The sequence below is a fragment of the Haliotis rufescens genome, unplaced genomic scaffold, assembly GCF_023055435.1.
Source record: "Haliotis rufescens isolate VD_foot unplaced genomic scaffold, xgHalRufe1.0.p SCAF_17, whole genome shotgun sequence".
Taxonomy (NCBI): domain Eukaryota; kingdom Metazoa; phylum Mollusca; class Gastropoda; order Lepetellida; family Haliotidae; genus Haliotis; species Haliotis rufescens.
The window spans coordinates 11,513,983-11,539,598 of NW_025963857.1; the positions used below are offsets into that span (position 1 = coordinate 11,513,983).

Below are 25,616 nucleotides of genomic sequence, written 5' to 3' on the forward strand. Positions count from 1 at the left end.
CAGCCTGAAATGTTTATATACGACAGATATATTTTTCTAGAATTTAATTGCCCATAATTAAGGGTGCATATGACACACGAGTGCGTATTGTTCGCGAATTAATAAGTCTTGTGAACATTGATCAATCGGAAGGTGTGCTAACTGGGATTGTTCACTAGCCAATATAGAAGTGAATACTGCCGTGGGCGCATATTATGTCGAATACGGTTGTCCATATTACAACACTAAACTCTACTGAAAATGATACCAAGGGCCTGGTATGGGCCAGATGACTCAAACATTTTTGGCCCAGACTGTATTAAACAGTCACAATGTTTCTTATTCTTGATGTAAAGTAAGTATGTTGGTTTTGAGTGAAAACAGGCGTTGGCTCATCTTTATTTGCCCCCGGTAAAAAACTTTTTGTCATTATCGACATGCCGCAACTGCATATCACAAAAGCCTGTGTTTACCTAGGGCTGGAATGACAGTACCAGTGAACATGCTGTATACCTGTAACATATTGTACATATTTGACAATGAATCAATTCAACGACTGGTGCATGAAACCAACATAATACTGAATACATAACTTGCAAGTTTTAGTTGGATAACCCAACAATTTATTTTGCATTTATGTTTCATAAACAGATAACAATTAGGCCAGGCCCACTAACAGAATACTGTTTCCTGATTGGCCGAAATTAGAATGGCTAGGACATGTGTTGCATTATTGCACGGAACAAAAACTGTCACTGATTCCTCTTGTCTAAATTTTTTGAGAGTTAATGATCAAGTAAGCATTCTGTGGAGTTATTACTGGCGAAATATATATTCATAAGAATTGACTCCCACTAATTTATTTTGCTGATGGAGGCCTAAACATAAAAACCAGTGTGCACGGAGTAAAGCCACTACATTATGTTTTACATTTGTACCTCCATAACCGAAAAAATTATTTAAATCAATTCTTCAAAACATCAATAAAGTGGATTTAGAGTAGGTAGATAGGTTTATTGCAACACATTTTATCCAAATTCAGGGATGTGAGCAGGTTTTCCCGAAAAAAGAGGAAAAGTCTAGGGGGGTCTGGGGGCATGCCCCCCATAAATACATTAGATTACATTTTAAGCAATTTTGTGCAGTTTGGACAACATTCATACCAAGAAATGTAATAAGTCAATGGTAAAAGACAATAAGTCAAATAAACAAAGATGGCAGATGCAGTAAAATTTCGAAGTTAAATCAGTCCATTTAAAAAATCGGGCATAGATTCATAGGCTAAAAGACAACTTCATCTTAAAAACAAGCCATCATCTGACTCTGAGTATTTACAATTTCTGTGTGACGCCACAACCTACGTTTTCGTGATAGAAAACATATGATGTCCGAAAACCTATGCTGCTGAAAGCTCTGATCGAAAACAGGACAATCCGCAACAGTTGTCCGGTTTTCGTTCATATTTTTTGGAGTGTTTATTTTTTTAGCTTTGATTATATTATTACGCGGAAGATGATTTTTCCCCCGAGGACTATTGTTTTAAAGCTTTTCTGCAGAGATTTCACATCCCTGCAAATTGGTTCTGGTTTTTCAGTATCAGGATATTGTTTTGGCAGAATCAATACATTTTATAGCTACAAATAAAACAAATATCTGACTCAACCAGTATTAATAGACATGTTTTACCAATAGAAGGCTTACACTGTGTTTCAGTTTGGTTGCTTAAAAAGGTTTTACCAAATGCTAAAAATAATTAAATACAATTATAATAATATCCACAATGGCTGATTAATGGGCACCAAGCAGCCATGTTCAATATCAAGTCAGAGATTTAGATTTAGAGACACCATTGCTGTAATCACTCAAGTTTCAGCATTATAGGCTTTGTGGTTTAGTAGGAGATGTTGAAAATGTTGTAATTTAAAGACAAACGGACAACATACCACAACAAAAACAAACTTGAACTTTCCCATTGGAATTTAAGTAGATTGATTGAACTTTGTATTGAAAGTTCACTAAACTCAAGTGATCCAAGCAAGCGACTACAGATAATAAGTAGTTCTAAGCAGTATATCAATGTTTTAACTTCCTGTTCCAGCCTGTCAATCATTGTCATATTCAGATATTCTTTTATCTGTCAAAAGATTTCTCTGAAGCCCCACAGCATGGATACTATATGGATACTGTAGAAATGGATGAATTGTAAGTTAAAACACGCTACAGGTTGTTATGTTCTCAAATTACGTCACACATGACCCAGTCAGATAATGTCAACATATCCCAATTCAATTTAAAATAGGCTACAGGTATGAGAGTGAATGAGTGAGTGAGTGAGTGAGTGAGTGAGTGAGTAGGGACGCTGCTTTAAGCAATATTCCAGCAATATCACAGCCGAGGCACAAAGCAATTTTAGCGCTAAGATGATCGCAACTCCCATACTTTAACCTAGGCTTACGATAGTCTCAGTGCTAAGATCACTTTGTGCAAGTGGACCCAGATTATGGGCTTCACACATTGTACCCAGGGAATTGAACCTGGGTCTTTGGCATGACGAGCAAACGCTTTCACCACTAGGCTACACCACCACCCCCCCGACATGTAAGAGACATATGGATTTTAGAACTGGTGGTGTAAGTACAAGCATTTGATTTCTGGTTGGGATAAACATTTTTTTTTACCCAGGTAGGAATCATTTAGACTCTATGTGGGACACAATGTCTTACAAGACGATATGATGAGATGAATACTTTTGATACTAGGGGTGTCAAGATACACTACATGATGTAGTCCATTTGTATCAGGCTCAAAGCACAGTATAACCCCGGTCAATGGATCAGTGTGCACTTGAATTTCATTCTCAGCTTCTTGGAGAGGGGCAGAAGGTTAACAGCCACATTGCCATTTCACCCTAGCTGCTACCCATTCACTGTTGGGTGTGCGTGCGTGTACACGTGCGCAAAACTCATGGAGACACACTCTGAGAGATCATATAAAGCTTAAAACCCCATGGTACGCAGGTTATTGATGCAGAATCGCCGTCCACAAGTAACGGACCAACCATTTGATATTCTGAGATTAGACATGTTTCAGCTACAGATACAAAACCACATATTTTCGTATTTAAAACCATGAGCCCGATGTCTTATTCAAGAAAAACAGTTTGCAACAATTTAATTTTTGTGATAGGCAAATTTTTTTCCCCAACAGTCTGTCACCATGGTCACTCCCAGTGAGACATGCAACACATTCTAACATAACTTGTGGTCTGTGATTCTGTGATATTGGGGTCATTTGAAGCAGAAACATTGTTGGCATTATCCGAACTATGACTACTATATTTGAAAAATGTGTAAACCTGATTCTGATTGGAGCATTTGTGACTTTCAACCAATGAAAGGTGCTGATCGTAATTGAGATGAATAAGGTTTTTGAGACAGTTAGTGACTCCCATAAATCATGTAAAATACACCCATTTACAAGAGTGTGCCTCTTGTCCCACTAATCATGCACCAATCAATAAAATACTGTGACTGGCTGATTAACCAAAATGTCCAAAAGATATTTTTCAAATTTGGTAGTAATACAGAAGAATGTCCTATCATAAGTTCCTATTCTATTTATTATTGCCATAGCACACCATTTTGATTTTGGTGTTGATTTCAAGAGATGTCTGTACCAAGCTAGTCATAAGAGAGAGAGATATGATGACATTACTAAAACGAAGCTACGTTCACAAAAGTGTCCATGAGATTAGAGATATGACACACTTGACTATTGAGGATGCGGAGTATTGTTTCATGATAGTTGGTAAGGTTATGCCAGCCCAGGAAGTTATCAGGAAGGCCTGAATAGCAAATCTTCGAAAATATTACGTTTTGAGTAGGTATTTCAAGTATCACATTGTCAGTGTATCATGTGATGCACCAATGAATAGAGACATCCCCAGCTGATACACATAACTGGAACCAGACTGGCAACTTTTTATTGAAATGTATTTACTTTGTGTGTGTTCTCATTATTACTGTGACACTGCAAAATCATTGTATACGTTTTGCTATTAGAAGCTTGGTTCCACGCTCAGTTATTACTGATAGTGAGCGAGTATTGTTGTATGCCGCTTTTAGCAATATTCCAGCAATATCAAGGCGGGGGACACCAGAAAATGAGCTTCACACATTGTATCCACATGGGGAATCGAACCTGGGTCTGCGGCGTGACGAGCTAACTCTTTAACCACTAGGCTACCCCACCGCCCCATTCTTACTGATAATCAACATTAGTTTACAAAATGGCTACCCTGGTCTTATTTCATCATAAACAGATCCTTGTCATTTGAAAGAATCAACTCTTCCTTCGCAAAGTACAAACAGATTTATCAACATAAAATTTATGTCTAAGTCAGGGTACTAACAATGACTTCCCAGTACCTTCTGTTCACTAACAGCCAAATGTTGTTTTGTTTTAAATTCCAAAAGCACAGAAGTCAGCAGCTGACCACTTGATTCATAATTGAAGAAATACAAATATAATGATCCACTTGAAATGAATTATGAACGCGTCACTGATTGGAATTTGTTGTCTTAGACAAAATAAATTAAACAAAGATCAACAATTCTGAAATAGCAAAAGGCACAAGTTCATGGCTAGATTTACATTGAATGGTGAGAGTTATGCTCTGGAAATATACCATGACAGAAGGACAGAACAATGGAAGGACAGACAGCACACATTCCAATAACCCGTCTCGCGTACACGTTACGTCCTCTACTACTCACTGTCATGGATGTCTGTATCACTGCATCCCTACCAGTAACTAAAACTTTCCAAACTTGGGAGAATACTGCAATCATATTTTTATCTCTTGACGTAGAACATTGGTTAACTGAAAGGTTACCTCAGTAAGGATGCTTGAAAAATATGCTGCAAAACATGTTTGTCATGTACTGTGAATAATCTAAAGCTTGCAAAACATCAAAACATCTCACATAACTGAGAAACTGTGCAGAAACAAAATGTGCAGGAAATGATGTTAACATAAATACTAGTTAACAAAGCAAGTAACAAACACATGGCTTCATCTGACTGCTGGCCCTCCAGCCTGTGACAGCCAGACTGGACACTCAATTAACAAAGGGGGTCCTTGGGTCTTTGACTTTGGCTGCAACAGTTTTATCTCTGGACCCCCTGACTTTTATTATGAGGTCCTTAATAGACATTTAGAAGTTGGAAGTACAGGATGAACCAAACTATTTAGGATAACAACGTCTTTATTGTTTGTAACAACGTTTCAGGGTTAGTTCTTGCCCCTTCATCAGGTGAATACCATCTTCCCGAGGCAAGAGAGTTAACTGACTTTAAAAGTCCAGTTTCCACCCTTGCCGAACTAGGTTGGTATTATGGAGTTACATTTTGGCTGTACTAACGAGTCTATGCATAGTCCAATCACAATCGCGCACCGAAATCGGAAACCGGTTCGTAAACTGTCGTGCAGATTTCTGTCGGTTGCAGGATTTGCAAAGCATATGCACCGCCAACTCGTTGTCAAAAGATATTTTTCAAATCATTTCATGTTTTTAATCAAGGTGCTCATGTGATTTGATGCACTTCGCGATGTAAAACCTGTTTTATCACAATATAGGTCTTCATTATCGATCAGATCGTCTAGGCTGGGCGCTGCAATTTTGTTTTAAACAAATGCATGTGGTGCGAGAGGTGGAATCTGTTTGGTCCATAGGAGAGGTTTAGAATGGACAACTTTTAATAACCACTGGTGGCGCTACGATCGAGCCCAGGAATTCCAGCCTAGTTCGGCAAGGGTGGAAACTGGACTTTTATAGTCAGTTAACTCTCTTGCCTCGGGAAGATGGGTGAATACTGAGTGAGCCAATCAAGTTAACATGCTCATATGTGTACACAAGGTAGGATTAATGTGGAAAGATAACAACATAACGAGGATGTCATTTGGAATGACGGGAGAGAAGCAAATTAAGTACAGTGAAAACAGAGTGATCCTCTTCAGTGTGATAAAGAGCTGACTAGAGCTCAATATAAGAATAAAACAATCAAGGTGTCCATGTGAGGGTAATAATTGGTTGTAGCACAATAGAGTATGCATTGGCAGTCTATGACTTTTGAGCTCGTAGACTCAATTGTTATTTGCATCACTGTGCTGGAGAGGTAGATGCCCTGGTTTGTTAACGACTGGCTTGTATCTATACTTTCCTCTTTTTTCCAGTGATTGATGTTGGTATGGAGAATTCTGGTTCGTTGCCAGGAAATATGAATAATGATCGTCGATGAGGAGTTCCAAAAGGGCAGAATTCATGTGAGATTTGGTAACAGAGGTCTTTTGTTCTCTTATTTTGGTGGCAGTGGGGCGGAAAGTCCTTTCGATACATTTGTCTCCACACTTGCTAGTGATCTCAGGCTCCACCCCCAGGGTATGGGATGGACTGGTATGTAGGATTTTCTCAGAGTTATGTCAGAGGTGAAGGTCACATCATGCTATGTTGGCCGATCTCGTGACTGGGATAGGTGTGGGACTAGTTTGGGCTTGATCGTGATTTCTTGGCCAAAGGTTTATCACTGCTAGATGTTTTGTGATGGCCATAGACATATATTTGTCACATCTAATAGCTAGTCCAAACATTCGGAAAACCAATGGAATCCAGCAAAAACAACCCCAAGCCCAAAGCAGCCCCATCGTCCTGTAGTCCTTGCCAAACTGCCCGATATTTAAGGTATCATAAGGACTAGTGGACTAAAAACGTAAGTTTCTCGGGCTGATAACATCCAACATATGTCAATATGTCTATTCAGTATTCACCCGATGTGAAGGGTCAAGAAGTAGTCCTGAAATGTTGTGACAAACAATAAAGGTGAGGTGAGGTGAAATTGGGTTTAACGTCGCGTCCAAGATTATTGCACTTATATAGCGACGTGCATGCACGTGTATGTGTGTGTGTGTGTGTGTGTGTGGCTGCTTGTACTAGTCCGGACTGATGCTAGCTCACTGAGATACCATGCCGCAGTTTAACATGAATACCCCACTCAGACACAGTATACTGACTCCGAGCCGACCAGTCCTTGTTTTAGCCCCTTAATGCCGAGCGCCAGACAGGGTAACAACAAGTACAATCTTTTAACGTCTTTTTGTATGATGCGGCCGGGGATCGAAACCTGGACCTTCCGCTCGCCGGGCGGACGCTCTACCACAAGACCACGGAGGCGGTCCGACAAACAATAGACATTGTTATCCATAAATGTTTCATGTCTTTGTTTTAACATTCGGAATATCAAGGATCCCATTACTTTTAGACTCAATTTCAAACATACATTGTGATCAATATCAAATAAATGTTACATTCAGTGTTTGAAATAATTTTAAAACCCAACAAGACAGTCAGGCTGGTGACCCATAAGTGTTGCCTGCCCATCTTCCAAGTTACCTCATACTTGCCATAAAAGGCGACTATGCTTGTCGTAAAAGGCGACAAACGGGATTGGGTGGTCAGACTCGCTGACTAAGTTAATCCATGTCATCGATCCCAATTGCGTGGATCGATGCTCATGATGTCAATCACTGGATTGTCTGGTCCAGACTCGATTATTTTACAGACCGCCGTCATATAGCTGGAATACTGCTGAGTCAGCGTTAAACAACAAACCAACCCAACCCAACCAACCCAAGTTACCTGCCTGCATTCAGACATAATAAATATTAAAAAAGCATGTAAATAAGAAACAAATAGCATCTTGATTCAGTTGAACTAATGCAAACAATCATTTCAGAATCTAAACAAGGAGTTAAATAAAACTGAACACATAAGTTGTCAGTAATTTATCTGCCAGACAGACAGGTGGAGGAAAATTTCATGTAGCCCAACCGAAAAATTACCAGCCACGGGCAGGAAGTTGTTTCTGGTTACATTATAGATTATTAGGTCTATATCATGTGATATCATCAGATACATATGGAGGGTTAAACATGACAAACTATTGTTTGATAATTTTGGAAGACTATTTGTTTTCAAAGTATTCTTTTTTCCCAAGATACACATGTACCCACTAGATATAATTTTCTTTTTTGCCTCAGCAATATTTCTGGAGTGAACATAAATTCACAACCAGGAGCCAAATGTAAAGTGAAAGAAATCAATGTAACTCAGATGTCGGCCTCGTGTATTTGACATAACATTGTTACCGGGTCAAAAGGGTGTCATTTACATAAGCGAGTCTTGAAAAACCACATACCATAGTGGCTGGTAAGTCTGTTGCAAATATTTTTGTATTGAAGTGTTAACCCATATCAAAGGCAGGTAAAATTCAGGGAAGCCCCTTGAGCTTTTGGCCTATAAATCTAAAAAAAGGCCCACATTTTCAAAAGCAGTGGGGCTTTATAACATTGTATTATAGAGGCATCACATAGAAACTACAAAATTTCACTTAACAGTGCTAAATGGACCCACATCAGATAAAAGGTATTTCACGAACGAATTGGTTTTGATGAAGGCACTAGTTGACTTTTGTGACAAAAAAATAACAGTCGTCAAACGTACGAGTTGGTTGCCACATTCCATGAATAGAGAGTAATACCCCCAGGCATGATAAGAAGATACTTCATTTATATCCACATGTTGATTTCAGATTCTTATTCAATCAATAACCATAATAGATAAACAATCTGGTCTTTGAAGATAAATGCTGAAACAAATCACTGTTCATGCTGAATCCTAATAGACTCTGATATAAGCTTGTACAATACATACTATGCTTCATTTCAGCAATTCTTTATATGTAACAGTTTGAGTTTTAAGGCATAATCAAAAGTGTCAAAAGTTCAATACAGATGGTGGTCCCTCCAATATGAATATTAGAAGAAAATTTTCTAAATATGTGACTTCTTATCATATTTGAATTTTAATACCATGATTAATTCTTAACAAGGGCTTGGGACTTGTAGCTAAAGTACCAAACTGCTTAAAATATAGATTGCTGCATATACTTGCAACATAAAAGAAACCAAAGGATACAATATGTCTTTGGAAGATGAGCAAAACACATCAAATGAGAAAAGCTCCTTTTAAGGTACAATATTTTGAAAACTTGAAATGAAACTGGCCAAAAAGACCAGTAGCTCAACAAAACTACAATGATGAACATTATCAGCTTTCAAAATGAAGCAAGCAAGTCAAGGGGTTTCGGTAATAACCCTAATGTTAAAAGCTAATGATTTAGGGTCCTTAGATTCAAATAACCTACAGAAAACCCCAAGGACCCTAGGATGCCCCCTTGTTTCAATCTCTGATTATTATCACAACCAACAAGCTGCAATACTTTGGTTGCACTGTTAGAATTTAATAGGGGGGTTTGGGGTCCTTGAGCTTTGCTGTATTTTAATCAAGGGATCCCTTGAATCTTTTTCGACTGTTGGGTTAAAACATGGACTATTTTTGGATCTGACTTTAATGCTTAATTTCAAACACTGTATTTCCATAATGAATAAAAAAACAATGAAAGATAACATAAGCAGAAAGATCACAAATATAAAATCCTTTCTTTAACTGTATTATAAAGGTTTGAACTGTGTTAATAGACGGATGTGACAGTAGATTGGATGACTGCTTTCATGCAATTAAAATGTCAGTGCCACAAGATAACAGGAGTCAGCTGTTTTGAATGCTGCAACATGACTGCCCAATTTTATGTACACAAACTAGTAGAATTTCAAAATTTTAGGAAACATTGCTTGTCTGTACATAAAAATGATGGGGCATCGGTAACCCAGTGGTCAAAGGTGCCGCAATTCACCGTGCCGAGTTACGTTCATGCCAGAAAGCATTGATTGTTTCGTCCGAGCTCTGCATCACTTCAGGCTTTCCTCCCACATTAAGCTGACAAGCTCTGATATAACTGGAATATTGTTCAAAGCGGCGCTAAAACCCAACTCACACACTCACTAAAAATGACAAACCCAAATTGAAACAAAAAATAATGAACAGCGAGCGAGCATGGTTTTACGCCGCTGTTAGCAATATTCCAGCAATATCACGGCGGGAGACACCAGAAATGGGCTTCACACATTGTACACATGTCGGGAATCGAACCCGGGTCTTCTGCGTGACGAGCGAACGCTTTAACCACTAGGCTACCCGACCGCCCCAATAATGAACAGACACATGAACTTGAATGTTGTTATCAGAGTTGTTACACTCATAAGAACATGATCAACAAGTTAGCTTTGAAAAGGTACAAGAATGAAAAAGAAGTCCATGCAAAAAATCTAAATATTACTCACCCTCTATTTTCTTCTTCACTTCCATTTGCATCTGCAGTGACTTTTGTTGACGGGCTAAGTATTGTTTGATGAAGTCGTTCTGGCCAGCAATTTCATCATTTTGAAGCTGGAATATGAATAACGACATGATACAAGACATTTGTGTTAAGACTGTCTTAGTCCTAGGATTGCTTTGTGGGCTTTTGGATATGTCAACTTAATTAATGAGATTTGAATTACCGGGGTAATTATTTTTTATGTTTTGTTCAGAAATGAAGGGCATTGTTTTAAATAACTTTAGATAATTAGTGAAAGCATTAAAAGGAAGCAATTGCTCTCCACAAAATACATATAATTACAAGGTCACAAGGTCGACATAAGGTCACAAAGAATTTGTCAAAGTGAGAGTAAGAATTATTTTCTTTTTAACAAGGGGCAAGGTCAGTTCGTGGGGCTGGTAGGTCATAAGAAACAAGAGATCTATTTCAACAAATCTCATAACCATGTGCATGCATGGCATAATCATCTGTCTACCATTTTCTCACAATTTGTCGGAATAGTCTCAGTTTGTGTCAAAGCATTTAGAGTTCCCCAAGTCCAAAATTGCATTTTGCCATCATATTCGGCACATGATAATTTTCGATATTATAAAATGTGCATTGTCGGTGGTCAGAAAAATTTGACTAGCCTTGCCTCTTAGCCAATTGGTTACAGATGCAGACAGTCGTCTTATGTTTTTATATGCAAGACTTATCAGTAGCAGAACACACAGATGGAAATCAACCCTAGATGATGTACAAACATCATTCAAACCAAATATATCATGATTACTTTTTTAAACATTACTTACAAGGGGAAAAAATGGTAAGTAATACTTACAGCTTGATTTGGAACATGTGCTGGAACAAAAAGAAACACAAAGTTTGATTACAAGGTGAAAAACAATAAAATTTCATACAATTACAATTATCAAACAATATGTGGCACCACACTTAAAGCTTTGACAATAACCAAATGAATGTAAGATTTTTATTTCTTCGATAACACAGTAAAATATCATAATTCTGATGATCAAATATTAATTGCTGTTGCTGGTAAAAACACCTCCAACAGACTTTCTCAAATATTCAAAGCATCATTCCTTTCCTGCTTAGATAACATATATTTACACGTAAATCTATGTCACTTACATTTTCACTATCTTCTCAGGTACATGAAGTAAGTTAGTCTTAAATATTATCTAATTATAAGAACCTAAAACAATCAAAGTAATTGCAGACAAGTAGATTTAAATAATCCACATATACATATGTCTTAATCATCTCTGAAGATCCCTTTGCATCTGTTTCATGATAAGGGCCCCATGACAGGTCAAGGGTAGACAACTCACCCTCATCATCGCTCCTGGGAGAAACCTTTGCTTGAGTCTGCAACTTTTCTAGTAGGAGTTGCTGAAAAGAATTAAATGATGCATATGCTTGAAAAATAAGCGATCTAACACTTGGTCAAATGGGCATAAATCTGCAACAGAATTCGTAAGGTCTTGTTTGCTTATAACGCCAGAAGAATGTTTACTAACAAAGAAAACAATGCGTGTCATAAATTGTTTACATTAGTAACATCGTTCGTGAATACGGTATTTTCTAACCGTAATATTGCATTAATAGAATTAACATTGATATAATCAAGGTAGCAACGTAACATATGTGAAGATAATTTCCAAGATTTTGATAAGCAAAGTTGTAAAATGAATGACACTGTCAAAAGATTGGCCTACTTTTGTTTACGGTCATTTTCACCCGTAATTTACTCCAACCAATCATGCAGTTTGTACTAACTTACAGCTTTTAATCTGTCAGCCAATGCAGTTTTGCTTCCTAACTTTGATAGTCCTCTTTTGTCGCATTCTCTCTTCAGATCGATTACTTTTAGTTCGTCGACTGGCTTCCCGTCCACCAGGACTGCCTCTTCGTCCGCCATTTTGCTTAACCAACGCGAACTTCGTGAGTTCCCGCCAATTATCATCAGTCATGTTTTTCATAAACTATTCTAGTTTGTGACAAATACAGATTATTTTCATGTATATTTTAACCATAATCGTGTAAAAATAAGCGAATAACGTCTAAATATAATATTTTCTTCTTGTCGGATATATCCGTAAACAAAATGTACTTTGACCTCATACTGCTTGTACTACAACTAACTAATTATCAAACGATTGAACACTCGTAGCTAAGAAAAGAAGAACGGGTAACTTCACAACAATATGCTTTTAAATACTTTAAAATATATCTACATCCTTCTACTGATATAATTATTGACAATATAAATACATGAGTTTTCTTTAAAGCAAAAACTATAATAAAATTGTGTCATTCTGCAGGAAAATACAACACCGAGCTCACGAAAGCACCTGCCAAAGAGATGAGCCGTCTGTTTTATTTGTCAATATTAAGAGAATCATTGACAGCTTGTAAATAAATCATAATAACTGCATAATGTTATGAATATTCACGAGAATAGACTTTGATTATGTGTACTACGTTGGATGTTTTAAGTGTCATGAACTGATTACATTTATTCGACTGCATATCTATCTTGGTGCCGAGCTCCATGTATCAGCTTTTGATCTTCAGTGCTTCAGAAAGGGACACTTGTTTCACAGATTGATTACCAGGAAACCACTTCCTGTGATTGTTTCAGAACAATGGATCAAAGTTTAGTTTCGGTTATGAAAAGCATTGGGCAAGCTCTGCGTTTGGACGATGACAACAAGTATCAAGTACGTATTATGTATAAGGATTTTCAATGCATTTCCCATGTAAACAAATGAATGAGGAAATAGATGTAGTATACAAACAACTGCGCATTTATTGGCAAACAACATCAAATATGATAGAAATTGAAGAAAATATATTTAACTATGTATTTAAAAGATTAATTTGTCCATGCGTTATGAGTTTATTTTATAATCATATTAGCATTTATGAATCCAGAACAGATTATCATCAACAACTGAATGTTATTCATTCTGCTTACCATATTGTTATTTGATATCAGTGATCACTGGAAAGGTCTGGAAAACATGTACATACGAATCCTGCTTTGAAGACAGAATTACAGATTACCTATTTCTCGTGAATGGATAGTAGGGTTGGGACGGGTAACTTGAGTATTCGGGTCGGGTGGGAACTGAGTAGGACCCGGGTACCCACAGGACTACCCAGACCCATGGTTAGTCACGTGATATATTGTTTAATGACAAAAAGTTTCTAAACCTCTATGTTTAAACTACAAGTCACTAATGTTTGCGGGGCGGTCGGGTAGCCTAGTGGTTAAAGCGTTCGCTCGTCACGCCGAAGACCCGGGTTCGATTCCCGACATGGGTACAATGTGTGAAGCCCGTTTCTGGTATCCCCAGCCATGATATTGCTGGAATATTGCTAAAAGCGGCGTAAAACCACACTCACTCACTCACTCACTAATGTTTGCAGTTCTTTCTGACTACTAGGCCTATTCCTTATGACTTTAATATGTTTGAATAAATATAAAAATTCGGTCAACTTCAGTGTATGCACCAGATCTTTTCATACGTGTATCTGAATACATTTTGCAAGGGGTACAGGCAAACTTTACCTGATCATTTCATTTCAATAAGGTTAGATAATAACTACTTATATTTTAGAAAGTTTGCTCCCTCCCCTTATTGAGACTGATAATACCCAACATTATATTTATAACATCATACTGTGCTTTAGGATGTTCATATGTTCATAAGTGTTCATGTGTTTGTCCCCAACATGGGTACAATGTGTGATGTGTGTCCCCCGCCGTGATATTGCTGGAATATTGCTAAAAGCGGCGTAAAATCAAACTCACTCACTCACTCACTCATGTGTTTGTCATGTTCTCTTGCATGACAGTATATTTATCATTGGCTTCATGTAGCAACCATTGTCACAAGGTACTGTTGCTTTAAAGACACTATTTATAAGTGTGCCCTTTGGCCATAGGGAACATATGTTGATCATGCCATTATGATTTTAGCTGTGCCACTGTCACTAAATACATGGAATTTGAAACCCTGCCATTGAATGGACAGTACTTCAACCTTTCTGAGACATTGTTTGTAAACAATAGCCGATAATCCCCGAGCTTACTCAGATCTGGTGTCCTTTTTCCGCAAGAGTAGGCTTATCATGTGACCGGACTGTTCTCTTATTTGTTAACAAATCACTTATTCTTAAGTAAGGACAGACAGGCCAAGTGCAAGCCGTTCAGTGTGTTTTACAAATTGTTTGAATAATTATGTAGATATGCTGCATAGTTCATATCAGAAACTGGAAAAAGAAGGGCCCAATGACCCCTACCTTTTTGAGAAGTTGGGGGGGGGGCGGGGGCGGTCGGGTAGCCTAGTGGTTAAAGCGTTCGCTCGTTCGCTTCATTTCTCAGACACCACGACAAGCTGATGCCACATTAATACAAGCCTAAAGCCAATGGGGACTAGTTATTGAACCAGCCAATCAAAAGCTTTGCAATGGTCAATTCATTCGGAATGTATCGCTAAACCTATCATTACTGAATGCTAACTGAAGACTTTCGAGGTTACAACAAATGATTAATTGCTAAAACGTGTTTACTTCTGATTACAACAAAGGAAATTAATGTTAAATTAAAGTCAAAAGTTAAAAGTACGATCAAAAACATATTTAAGTGTTTGGATTATATGTTGCATCATTTGGGCGCCTTGATATTTATTTTTTGCACCGTTGAGGCATTTGGTGTGTAAAAGTCTCAATGGCTGTATTTTGAGGGGACACTGTGTGCTACTAAAACTGCGATAGCGAGGTGCATGGCAACATAGCTTTATAGTAATTATACATCGAATTGACCGTATCACTAGCTCTCCGTAGGGCTTCAGTGACAGCAAATGGCACCATACAACTAATGTAAACAAAGGATAATTATGCAAATGGAAATACTTTTAAACATTTCAAGATATTTTGTCAATGAAAGTAAGAAAATTAAGGACATCTTAATCCAAATGTGAAGAAGAAATTGAAAACATGCAATACCGTATTTGACGTAATAAGCGCCCCGCTCTAATAAGCGCCCATGGCGATAACTGCTAACATATCAGCTAGTGAACAATCCCAATTAGCACCCCTTCCGATTGATCAATGTACACAAGACTTTTATATTCGCGTATAATACGCAATCGTGTGTTATATGCACCCTTAATTATGGGCAATTAAATTCTGGAAAAATATATCTGTCGTACATAAACATTTCAGGCTGTCAGCAGAAACCACAAAATTTATCTTTCAACTCTGTTTTTTCCACCAAAATAATATTCTAATAAGAGCCCCTATTTGTAATTTTGAGAGCGCCCTGGGCGCTTATTACGTCGAATACGGTATGTTGAATGGACTGTAGGCTGTGACAATGTGGCAGAGGTTCTAAGCTGGCCGCAAGGAACTCTGGGTAGGAAAGTACAGTGTGATTGGCTTCATAAGACCAAGGCATTATCCTTTGTTTGTGTTGTAATCTAGGCATTGATAAACACTGGCCTCTAATAAAATCACGCTAGCTCTGAATTGAATCGTGGGACATCACACCCAGAAATATTTTCATGCATGATTCATAAACACCCAGAACCGTTTAACTTAAAAAAAGCACCACCAAGGAATTTACGGAATTACAGTCACCCAGTAGCTTGTCGTAAGAGATTATAAAATTGATCAGATGGTCTAAAATTCGAACACAAGCAAGTCTTTGACCTGAGCAGATTTTTACAGGCACATTGCAAACATAAGGTAAAAAGTTAAATTTTTAAAACTTTTCCAATCTTATCCGATGCATTTTTTTTCTTCTTTCAAACCTAAGAGGAAATGTGCCTGAACAAAGGTTTCAAACTTCTTAAAAATAATTCACCCGAACACCCCCAGCATCACCATGGTCACCTCCCAACAATCTGGGTCATGCATGCTTTCAAGTCAATCAACCTACATGCGCTGAACACATGATTTTCCCAGGCAACTCATTCTTTTTCTAATTGCTGCGGTGTGGTGATGTGTTTACATCAAGGGAATCCATTCATGTTTTCTATTTTTCAATGTTTCTCTCTTCAATTTTCCTGTCTTCGCTACTTCTTTGTCATTATTTTCATCATGGATAAACAGTCCATGTGTCATCTAACGTGTCTTTCTTGCATGATGTTCAGACCAAGTGCGTTGATTTTCCTGATGATCCCTTCAGTATTTACCTTCATAAATGTCGGTGTCAAGAACAGGACAGGCTCTCTTAATCCACTTAAAAATTTGACAAGAACGAAGAAACTTCTTTGAAAAAGTCTAAAAGACTGGCGAAACTATGTGCACCCTCAATGATTGTGTATTCGTCGGATCCTGCGCTTCCCATATTATCTGTCAACGATGAAGGTATCTGTTTTTTAACAGAAGACATCTCCGTCTTGACCACTCAGCCTATCACGAAGAATCTAGCCTCATGAGCTTCGGCGAACAGACCTACTGGTTCAGATTTACAGAAAGTTCTCTCGGCAAATTTGGCTCGACCGAACCTTTAGTTTTCGGCTGTGATCCCTCTCACTGCTACAAAGCCTACCAGAGACCCTTTCTTTGTCGTCCTCGTCTTCTGTCGCTGATATTGTCAAGCTTTTTAAGCCTGAGAGCATCCTTATGAATGCAGATTTGATTGAACCCTCTACAGTCACTTCTCGTCGCTCCCCATTTTCTCCTAGACGTTCCAGATTTCCTATTCGTCCTTCCCCTGGAGAGTGGTTGTGACTCGATCACTGATCAGACTTGTCAGACTTCTCTTTATCAATATTTGCATAGGTCTCATTCTCGGGATTGCTCTCATGAGGATTGTGAAGTCAGCAATCTTCTCAGATTCGCCATACCTCGAGAGATTCTCCATAGATCAAGACCATTCTGTAGTTCGGCAAACATCTCAAGATCGGAACTCCTTTGGGAAGCAGCACACTTCCAAGGTTCGACATAGCTCATAGGATCGACAAACGTCTAAGGAGCGATGCTTCTCAGAGGAGCAACATACCCCAGGGTTTGACAAACCTCCATGGATGAACATTCTTCCAATGAGCATTACTCTTCCAAGGATCAACGATCAGGGAATCCGTCATCTACCCATCATCCTCACACAGAGACACTTCAGACGTAAAGGTTTGGAAAATGATTTTTATACCAGTTCTCTTGGACACTTGTCTCACTTGGCTCGAGCCTTTTTTCTGGTAATCCGGACTCTCACCTACATGATCGTTCTCGTCTTATGATTATTACCGTGTTCAACGTAATAAGCACCCCGATCTAATAAGCGCCCACGGGGATATTTGCTAATATATTGGCTGGTGAACAATTGGCACTCCTTCCGATTGATCAATGTACACAAGACTTATTTTTTCGCATATACTACGCACTCGTGTGTTATATGCACCCTCAGTTATGGGCAATTAAATTCTGAAAAAATATATCTGTCGTACATAAACATTTCAGGCTGTCAGCATAAACCACGAAATTTATCTTTCAACTCTGTTTTTTTCACCAAAATAACATTCTAATAAGAGCCCCCTCTTTCTAATTTTGAGAGCGCCCTGGGCGCTTATTACGTCGGATACGGTATCTTCAACAACAATTTTTCCTGGATCCCTGCCTCGTATAATGCCCACGCAAACCCGGCACATGATGGTATATGGACTCTTTCCCGCCATTGTGCAAGTACTCCTATGACACTGCTTACCCAGATTACCATAAATGATCGGCCTTCACCCCTACTTGGTAAGACCTCCCAGAGGTTCTTAGTAACAGATGCAGCTCCCTTCAAGGCCGGGGACGTGGTCGCCAAGGAAATGTATCTATCTCAGAACCTTAAAGTAGCGGTGAATCTCCAAGATCGGAAGATATGACCTCCAAATGACTCTTCTTAAGACCGACTGGATTCTTCGCCTCCAGCTGTTGCTGTGATTCCATCACCTGTCGGCGGAAGATTAGGTCTATTCTACAATGGGGCCATCGTGGACCATCTGTTTGTGCTACATCTCCTACAAACTGGGTATCATCTACCTTTCTTTGCGACGCCTCCTTCAATGTACAAGCCTCTTCAATGCCTATATCCAGACAGGCAGCTCCTGGTTCTCACAGATGCCATAGATACACTACTGGCAAAGAACACCATAGCTCCGAAGACGCCAGGTTTCTTCTCTCCAATCTTTTTGGTGCCAAAGAAAGAAAATTTTCAAGTTATAGATGCTGAATATTCATAGTAATATTCGTATAATCTTTTTTTCACATATCTTACCTCTAAACTTGTTTATTTATGACAAACATTTCCGAATTCCAGGTACCGTATTCGACGTAATAAGCGCCCTGGGCGCTCTCAAAATTAGAAATAGGGGGCTCTTATTAGAATATTATTTTGGTAAAAAAAACAGTGTTGAAAGATACATTTTGTGGTTTATGCTGACAGCCTGAAATGTTTATGTACGACAGATATATTTTTCCAGAATTTAATTGCCCGTAATTAATGGTGCATATAAAACACGAGTGCGTCTTATACGCGAATAAATAAGTCTTGTGTACATTGATCAATCGGAAGGGGTGCTAATTGGGATTGTTCACTCGCCAATATATTAGCAAATATCGCCGTGGGCGCTTATTAGAGCGGGGCGCTTATTACGTCGAATACAGTATTTCCACTGAAATTGACACTCGCGGCATGGACGCACACTCACTGTCACCAGAAGTGACCCAGAAGGCTATGTCACACAAGTTCGATTGGCTAGCATGTCGCATATCCAGGATGACATGTATGGACAATCTCTTGTATCCAAATCCGAATTAGAACAGTCCACAGTTATTTTATGATATCTTTGTCCATCAAATGTTCATTTTATGTTTTAATATTGAAAAAAAAAACCGATAAAAAGTCACAACTATCTTGCTTATTTACAAGGTTGATGCAGGGAGTTATTCTTGAGGCTCATCATGACAGGGGTACCAAAACTCAGAATGTCGACGCACAACACGAACTGGCGTGCAGAAACGTAAATGTGTCCAGTGCTGACATGTAGGGTGGGTACAGTGTGCCCAGGTTGTAATTGTCAATGAGACACTAGCTCGAACCTGATCAGGTACAAAATGGTCATTTGTCACATCACTATCGTACGTATCAAAACTATCGTCCTGATGTGCGTTGGTCGGTGAAGTTCCAGAAGTACTTGCATTTATCGCAGTGACAGTGGTTTTTCTTTTTGAAGATTTACTTGGTTTAGGTGCTTTTTTACTTTATTGGGGTGCCGCTTTCACAGCCTGGTGGGAACTAATTTTATTCAGAATGGCGCTTCGGTGATGGCCTTCCCCCCGACAACAGCTCTCAAAACATTTCTCTTTTTAGTAGGCACAGCTTTCTTGAAAATTACAGTTGTCTTGTCTTTAAAGAATCCTGCTACATAATTGCCCTGAGTAGGTGAAGTGGCATCCTTGTCTCCAACTGGCACACTTGAATCAATAACACCAGTATCAGGATGCAGCAAACGTTCAGTCGACTTAAAAACTGTTGATGGCACAAAGTTGATATCAGACTTGTCAAATGGGTAGACTCCACCTTTCCTGAAAGAGGATGCAAATTTGTTGGTGTCAGCAACAGGTTATAAGCTCTACAGCCATGTTCGCAAACAGAATGTTTATCTTCTGAACTTGTGGCATTTTCCCACATATACATGTGAAGGAGGTTGTTGTAAAAGGTCCAAAGCAACCAACATCCATTGGCTGTAAATCATGGGACGTGTGTGCAGACGCGGTGACAGCATGCTTCAGGAAATGCCTTGTCTTGGGCTGCAGACAAATATTGCGTATGCTGGCCTCTTCTGGTTGGTTCACCATTGGTCAAAACCTGTAAAAATAAAGCTTTATTTTATATATCATCAAAACTACAGTTTTAAATTTTGGCGAGCACATCACCTGACATTTACACCAGAAAAGTAAACAAGCAGACGATAAGTGTGCCGTCGATTTACAACGTGTGAATTTATTACAATTGACATTTTATTTGAGCTGATAAAGTTACATAAGTGATCGAGGGTTAAAAAGTAATTGTTTGCTTAATATGAGCTATAACTTACGTTTGGTAACTTGACACAAAGCATTTTCCAGTCCAAGCGATCTAGAGCAGTGTTGTCAGAAGATCAAAGCTGCAGGTACCGTAATTTCTCATTACATATCCGGAGAAATATAATTCAAAATGGCTGATCGAAGTAACATGTTGATCAAACTTGTGTGACTTAATGATACATGGAGACACTTCCACACTTACAAACATTCGATTCTTTGTCCCAGCACTTTATGATCAGTCTCGATCTACAGGACGAGTATTTACACGTCCACATCCATCAGGAGCATCGCCATTTCCTCTGGTTCATTTTCCTCGACCGCCACTATCAATGGAAGGTGCTCGCATTTGGGATTCCTTCAGGCCCGTGGCTATTTACCCGTCTCACAAAGCCCATCGTCAAATTCCTACATGTTTGGGCATCGTCATCGAATCATACATCGACGACTGCACTCAAGCCAACAAAGATCAGGCATTCTTTTCCTACATCTCAACTTCATGCAGTATCTTCTTCATCAACTTAGTTGGATTGTAAACGCCAAAAAATCCGAGACAACTCCAAATCAACGTCTTCAGTTTATCGGGGCCCTCTTTTACGTGCGCCAAGGTAAGATGTTCGTGCTCCTGGATCGTTGGATGAAGATTCAATTCCTTGTCCCATTGGCCCTCAGAGAGTTACTCTCTCTGCGTCAATGGCAACAACTTCTGTCTCCTGACGTCAGCACAGGCTCTCACAAGGAGAGGACAACTTCACCTGCGACCAATTCAATGTTTTCTCAAGCCCTCCAGATCAACGATTGTCAAGTTTTAATTTCCCTGATGAATCACCTACGGCTACATCTCCAATGGTAGGTGATTCTGTCAAAAGTCTGTGACGGAATCTCCTTGAGGCCAATAACCCCTTCGTTGACGCGTCAACCATGAGTGGGGGAACTCATTGTCAGGAACGACAAGTGACAGGGCGTGGTCTCTCGAAGTAAGCCATCTTCACATCAACAACTTTGAGTTCAAAGCAGTGATTGGGTGACACTCCTTTGTGCCTCCAGTCTGATGATCCAGTCAGACAGGTTATCTGTCGTCTGGTACATAAACAAGATGGGCTGCACCATGTCGGGGTCACTACTGTCTCTGATGCCTGACTTTTGCAACTGAACAACTCACTCAACATTCAAGTTTGGACGAGACACATCCCCGGCGACTCCAATGTCATAGCCAACACCCTGTCCAAACCCGACAAACCATCTCCCTGACGCCTACATCCAATGATCTTCCAGTGGATTTGCCAGTTATTTCCTTGCCCTGACATCAATCTTTTCGCAACCTCGCTTCAACACTCGGCTATCCCAGTTTGCATCTCCCATCGCCAATCCTCAGGCTTGGGAGCACACCTTTTCCACATCTGATGTTCTTCCTTGGGTCCTGCAGAACCCTGTAACCAACAAAATCTGAATTTTGTTTAATTTAATCCCCATGACGGATGAAGTTCTTTAAGAAACTATCATGTAATTTTGTATAGAAATGTGTACATGACACGTAGGGGGACAAACCGTGGAAGGAACAGCGCAAGCACGCATGCACTGCACATTCTGTGGTAGGGGAAATGACAGAGCGTTAGAGGGTCCGTCTCATGATAATTTCAGTCGCAATCTGACTCGCCCATGCCATAGATCTCGTCGTCGGAACTGCTGGTGCCTGAACCGACTGCCACTATTATAGGTTGGACTGTTGCTAGCCGTAGTCCATCTCGTGACCAATACCGTGGCTCTATCTCATCAACGACTGTGGCCACACAATGCCTCCACACAACGCCTCCATGCAATTCATCGTTCTCATTTGGAGTCAAACGGACTGTACTTTCAAACACAGGTTGTATGGGAAAGTTTTTCTGGGTCTACGATGGGATTTCATCGCCAGAAATCAACTTCTGGGACAACCTGACCGGATATTGACTATCCCACCTTTGACATCCATCTTGAATCCTGAGGATCACGATGACGTATCCTTGTGTCCCGTACATGCCCTTTGGATCTATCTTGATGCGCCGAAACCTCTTCGGCGTTCACATAAGAGACTTTGTGTCCTGATTCCTATGACAGCTGTTGAGACAGTTTCCAGTACCACGATTTCATTTTTGAATTGTTCAGTTGTTCTCAGAGCTTTTACCTATGCTGTGCTACCTGCTCAATTCGCATCCAACCCTCACGAAACTGGTGCTGTTGCCTCTACTATGGCTTTACACAGTAATTGTGCCTTGGCTGCAATTATGGAAGGATGTTTCTGGAAATCTGATACATGTACTACTTTCGAGACATCTCTGACTGACCTCCGAGGTCCACATCAATTTGGGCCACAAGTCTCCAAGACACATCTGCGCAGAATGGGTGAGACATGTACCTGATCCAGTTCCTTGTATGTGTCTATCTCTAGATATAATTGGCACTTTTGTTTGAGTTTGTTATAAATGTTTTCGGTTTTCTCAGACTGAGTATCCGATTGGAAGATGTATTCACTCCTCTGTAGAGACATCGGTCTTTATCTGGAAGTTGCCGTCAGGCGCGGACATGTTCTGGTGTCCCGTTCCTCTATTCCACTCACCTCTGGTTTGGGCATGTGTTGTTGGGTCGTGGATCGACGATCTGACCGTGATGTCGTCAATCAGTTCTCTTCCCGTCTTAACCTGTTGATTCAATCCCCGACGAATCATTAAAAGAGATGCCAAGCTGGTTGGTCCAATTGTCCATGCCAGATACCCGTCTTGTAGAGTCGATTGGCTGCCTTTACAATTACACTCACTCACGTATGAACTTGTTACGCATATTGTGCCTGAGTCCATGTGTTTTTTCCTCTGTTCACGTATCAAGGTCACCACATTCTTTGGGAGTGTCTCATCCCTATCCGCGAGCTTTTTCTTATGACACTAGACAGTGTTACATAATATGGTTCTGTGTCACTGTTTAGCTCCAGCTTCCTCGTATATATCCTACGTTCGTTGCCATTATAGATCCGGGGTAGGACAGGTCTTCAGCAACCCATGCTTGCCGTAAAAGGCGACTATACTTGTCGTAAAAGGCGACTAACGGGATTGGGTGGTCAGGCTCGCTGACTTGGTTGATGCATGTCAATAATCCAAAGTGCATGAATCGATGCTCATGATGTCAATCACTGGATTGTCTGGTCCAGACTCAATTATTTACAGACCGCCGTCACATATAGCTGGAACATTGCTGAGTGCGGCGTTAAACAACAAACAAACCAAACCAAAATCCAACTGTGGGATAATTGTGTTGTGTGAGATAGGATAAGTTATAAATTTGTAAATTTTACAAAAAATTGTTTATTTATAATACTTATCCTTTCTCTCAAGCTCTATTTCCACCTGTCAATCCCTGCATCACAAATCCTCTCGCCTGTGAGCTCTAGAAAGAAAATGAGTTGGCTGGGGAAATCATGTGTACAGCGTGTTTAGAACTATCAGCATGAAAAGCGTGCATGACCCAGATTGTTGGGAGGTGACCATGGTGATGCTAAGTGTGTTCAGGTGAATTGTTTTTAAGAAGCTGAAAACCTTTGTTTATGCATTTCTCCACTTAGAATGGTAAGAAGAAAGATATGTGCATTGTGGGAGGTTGGATAAATATTATCAGTGTAGAAAATTCCCCCAAAATTCAGTCAGGCAACCAGACTAGGAAAATGTTGCCAGTCCAGGACTTTCTGGACTAACGAACAAAGGTAACAGAAGGGTAACGCTAAGAATAGTACTGTTTAATGTAAGTTCTCAGAAACTTTAACTCCCGACCATCAGGCATGCAAACTTTTCAGAACTGACCATCCATCAGTAAAATAGACCGTCTCGAACTGTCAGGCAGGCGGGTATTTTAAACACTGGTATTATTAATATGCAATTTTGAGTAACAGACTTGCTCATACTTTCATTTGGAGTTCTAAGAATCTGCCTTTTTCACCCTTTATAGCCATATTTGGGTGTTTAGCCGTGTTAGATTTACACAACATGCAAGCCAATTTGAACATGTCTGATAATTTTCAAAACAATATTTCAAGTTTACCATAATTCTAAAATTGGTCCAGTGGTCCAAAATGGCCGCCTACCCCTTCCTTTGTCTGTATTAGTGTAATAACCACAAAGTAGACATTCTGCAATTCCTGGCACCCAAACAACAATGATGTAAAAGGCTACAGTTGCTATAAATATCATGAATGTGTATTGACATTACTATTATTTTTTTAGGATGCATACATCAAGTATTCCGAGTGTGTTCTGAGCATTGTCAGCAATCTTCTCCACAGTGTTAAAGAAGATGGTAATTATCCTCTTGCTCTTGAGTTGTTTGCTTCATCTGTATCAAACACGGAACAGGTGTTACTGGAGTTGTGCTTGTTGCGCTGTTATCAGTACATCATGACATTCTATAAATAAGCACAAGTTTGTTGGTGGCCCGGGTGGTCTGGTCATCCAAGGCGCCTCAAATCGTTGTGCAGAGTTGCTTCCCTTGGGCGTGCCTATCATTGTGAGTTCAAATCCCGGTGGGGCGGTCGGGTAGTCTAGTGTTTAAAGCGTTCTCATGTCACGCCGAAGACCCGGGTCTGATTCCCCGACATGGGTACAATGTGTGAAGCCCATTTCTGGTGTCCCCCGCCGTGATATTGCTGGAATATTGCTAAAAGTGGTGTAAAACCATACTCACTCACTCACTCACTCACTCAAATCCTGGTTCACCCCAAATGTTTCCAGGTAGTCTGGACCATACCCGTGGTCGTGGGTTTCACCAAATAGGTTTCTGGCATGCCCAAGGGGCACAACTCTGCACAACAAATTACAGCGTCTTACTTGACTCGGCCACCTGTGCAAATAAAGAGTCACTTGAGAAAGGATTTTAGGGAGAAATATTTATTTTAAGTGTCTACCTAGTAGACTGGTTAGTTAAAGCCACATCAAACTGTTCATGGATCGGTTTTGAATGTGATTAGTAAAAGTTTAAAAATGTCTTACAGTGATATTCCTCACTCACTCACTCACTCACTCACTCACTCACTCACTCACTCACTCACTCACTCACTCACTCACTCACTCACTCACTCACTCACTCACTCACTCACTCAAATGTATTGAATAATCTTAAACATGGATGTTTCTACAGAAATGTTTGTACAGAAATGTCCATACTGTTCAGTGAGTGACTTCAGTGTTTACCCCTCAATT

General features: G+C 39.7%; 2 protein-coding genes across 6 annotated transcripts in view; one reads left to right on the forward strand and one right to left on the reverse strand.

Annotated features, from left to right (window-relative positions):
- LOC124136952 (apoptotic chromatin condensation inducer in the nucleus-like) overlaps nt 1-12,255 on the reverse strand; it is a 59,473-nt gene extending 47,218 nt beyond the window's left edge. For both annotated transcript variants that reach the window (XM_046514701.2, XM_046506906.2), the window contains exons 1-4: nt 12,098-12,255; nt 11,646-11,706; nt 11,135-11,154; nt 10,277-10,382 (exon numbers count right to left, since the gene is read on the reverse strand). In XM_046514701.2, the coding sequence (XP_046370657.2) occupies nt 10,277-10,382; nt 11,135-11,154; nt 11,646-11,706; nt 12,098-12,235 (325 nt within the window). In that variant the 5' untranslated portion in view covers nt 12,236-12,255. The remainder of the gene's footprint in view (nt 1-10,276; nt 10,383-11,134; nt 11,155-11,645; nt 11,707-12,097) is intronic.
- LOC124113025 (VPS9 domain-containing protein 1-like) overlaps nt 1-25,616 on the forward strand; it is a 64,588-nt gene that overhangs the window by 7,463 nt on the left and 31,509 nt on the right. The window contains exons 1-3 of one of the 4 annotated variants that reach the window (XM_048397542.1): nt 12,178-12,258; nt 12,959-13,037; nt 24,645-24,717. In XM_048397542.1, the coding sequence (XP_048253499.1) occupies nt 12,963-13,037; nt 24,645-24,717 (148 nt within the window). In that variant the 5' untranslated portion in view covers nt 12,178-12,258; nt 12,959-12,962. Of the gene's footprint in view, nt 1-12,177; nt 12,259-12,486; nt 12,506-12,628; nt 13,038-24,644; nt 24,718-25,616 lie in introns of those variants that run through there. The other 3 variants (XM_048397544.1, XM_048397543.1, XM_048397545.1) reach the window with 3 other exon arrangements.